This window comes from Condylura cristata, unplaced genomic scaffold (genome assembly GCF_000260355.1).
Source record: "Condylura cristata isolate star-nosed mole 26May11 unplaced genomic scaffold, ConCri1.0 scaffold00004, whole genome shotgun sequence".
NCBI lineage: Eukaryota > Metazoa > Chordata > Mammalia > Eulipotyphla > Talpidae > Condylura > Condylura cristata.
In genome coordinates this window covers 1,062,431-1,065,116 of record NW_004567105.1, presented here as the reverse complement: position 1 = coordinate 1,065,116, position 2,686 = coordinate 1,062,431, and the positions used below count along the sequence as shown (strand labels likewise).

Here is a 2,686-nt window from a genome sequence, read left to right as displayed (position 1 = left end):
ACCCAGCGCCTGGCCCTGTCCAGGTCTCTCGATGAAGAGGGTCGGTGCCGACTGTCGCGGTGACGGGTGGTCACCCGGGCTGTCCTTTGGGCTCTCTCGATGTCTCGAGCTCCCGCGAGGTGTGTGGGCGGCAGTTTGTACGGACCGTGCTGGGCTGTTTTCTCTAGTTCTGGGCAAACCTGTGGCTTCCTGGTCGTCCTGTCTCCCGTGTGCCCCCTTTCTCGGGTACACGCCGTCGGCACTTGCTGGGTTGCTTTCTTTGGTCTGTTCTGTTGCGCTTCAATGTTCAACTTCTCTTAATTCTTTCAAAGACTTCCCGGAGAACCAGTCACGTGCCCGCCTTGGCCGAGCTCTCGCGCCAGGCGGCCCTGCCCCCAGGGCGCCGGCCGGCGGAGGTGCCCTCCTCCTGGCACTGCCGTTTCTCGGCCGTGACGTCACATCGGCCGCCGCGGGCTTCCTGGTCAGCTGGCCACACCTGGAAGTGTTGGCCTAGCTGGGCTTCAGAGCAGAGCTCACGCTCGCTCACCTTAGAAAACCTTCGTAAAACTCGCTGGACGCCTGCACGCGGTCACAGGGTCTCCGCGCGCGCCGAAGCCCGCCGCCCTGCACGGTGCCTCTGTCCTCCTGGCCTCAGAAGCGGGCCCCGCTCACCTAGTCCGCAGTCAGACTTGCCGCAGCCGCAAACCACCCGGTGACGTGACCGAGGCGGCTTTGAGAAGTGGCTGCTCGCGAGTGCCGTGGCCCAGGGGGATGGGGCAGGGGAGGCGGAGGCGGCTCTGGCCGCGCGCTGTGAGAGAGGTGGCCGGAGGGGGCCTGTGGCTGCACGCTGCCTCCTCGGGCGTCGCCAGTACAGCCCCGAGCAGATTCTTCGAAGCCTCTCGGCAAGCCTCCGGGGCCGGCGCCCGGCCAGGAGTGGCTGAAGCCCCGTGAGCCCCCGGGAGTGCTCGCCGAGTGCTCGTCTCTGCTGCTCCCATCTGGGCTCGTCTCCTGGGAGGCAGCTCTGGAGGCGGGCGGGCTCGCCCGGGGAGCCGGCCGCAGGCCCACCCAGAGGGTCCCCGGAGCCCCTGTGCATCTGGGGTGCCAGGCTTCTGGAGAAAAGCCCGCGGGCATCTTTCCCGCAGAACGTTCTCCTGGTCCGTGTGCAGCGAGAAGGGGCCACTTCGCTGGTGCCCCTGGCCAGGCCTGCCGAGTTCGAGGACCAGGCAGATGACCCGGGTGTGGCACCCGCTCTGGGCCTTCATTCTTGCCATGTGGGGGTGCCCTTGTGTTGAGAGCCCCCACTCCCATCCCTGCCCCACTGACCGTACCTCCTGGTCGCCCCGGAGCAGCGCCAGGCAGAGAGGGCTTGGGTCCTTTCTCGGAACAGGCCGATTTCCTCCACACGTGGGAGAACCACTCCCTGAAACGGAAATGCGCTGGCAGAGCCGTCCTCAGGTTAACTTGGCGCTCAGTTCCTCCTTTCTTCTTGTCCACACAGATGATGCTGGAGGGTCTTGAACTCTTTAAACACAATAAAACCTGCAGCTTTGAAAACCAGCCTCTGTGACCACAGTGCCATACCCGAACCACGAGGAGTGTTCCGAGCATGCCACGCGGGTCTCAGTCCCACACATCACACACACCCCGAGTGCCGTGTGGGGCAGCCCTGGAGGCCGGGCGACGGCCCGCCGTGTGACGCCCAGGAGGTGAGCACGCAGACTCAGGCATACTTGGCACAGACCGATGGGCAACTACCTCAGGGCCTGCATCGCTGGAAGGCACGAGCGTGCCTGCTTCCGACTCCCGCTGAGGAGCCCTCTGTCAAGGTGGCTTCTTAAATAAGGTGGGGAGCGAAGACCTTGCAAGCAACAGTAGTTGCCAAAGAAGGAGACGCCAAACACATTTATAGTTTTTATGTCTAAACATCTGTTACTGTAGAAAAAGTTTTAAGTATGTTTGTTGCATTGTTCAGCAGTGAAGTACAGGTGCGCACCTCAGGCTGACCTGGCATTAGGGCGCCACACGCCTTTGGGGTTCAGTGACTTGGGTGACTGGTTCCAAATGCTGTTGCTGAACAGCCTGAGGCCAGTGCAGCTCTGCGCGGCGCGGCTCTGCCAGCTGTCAGGGAATCCGTGCCAAGTTGTTCGAATGTGAACCCCGGGCTTTGACCTGCGTTCTGCGGTGTGAATCCCCCCCTTTTCCTCGTCTCAGCCCACCCGCAGCCCTGTCAAGGGGTGGCGGGCTCCGGGCGCAGGCTCGCCCGTAGGGGTCTCCAGGCCGGTGCCTGGGTGTGGGCTGTGGTGACTGGCACAGGCCCCGCCCAGGTTCAGGGGCTGCCTGTGCTAAGACACCGCCCAGTGGTGGCACTGGGGCCTGGTCGTCCCGAGGTGCAGTGTGCAGGGCCTGACAGGTGAGCGGGGACGGAACCTTATGTTACCTGGTCACAAATAAACTTAATTTAACTCCACGTGCTCAACTGTTCTTTCGTCACGGGGCGCGTGGTGACCCCCACTTAGCTACAGCGGCCCTCAGCTGTGCAGCCCACGCGGCGCCTTTGCGTGTGCTTGCACCTTTCGCGAGGCCAGCGGCTTTTAAGGAAGGCGCCAAGAGCAACCAGGGACGGAGACCGGAGCCTGCGGGCGGGCGAGCCGCGGTGCAGCAGCGACGGGCACAGCACGGGCACAGCTAGCCGGAGGCCAGGCCGAGC

At 63.8% G+C, this 2,686-nt stretch overlaps 1 protein-coding gene across 1 annotated transcript in view; it reads left to right on the top strand.

Annotated features, from left to right (window-relative positions):
• Positions 1-2,446, top strand: part of FAM118A (family with sequence similarity 118, member A) — a 13,156-nt gene extending 10,710 nt beyond the window's left edge. The window contains exon 9 of the mRNA XM_012735098.1: positions 1,478-2,446. Coding sequence (XP_012590552.1) covers positions 1,478-1,497 — 20 coding nt within the window. The 3' untranslated portion in view covers positions 1,498-2,446. The remainder of the gene's footprint in view (positions 1-1,477) is intronic.
• Positions 2,447-2,686: the final 240 nt, after the last annotated feature.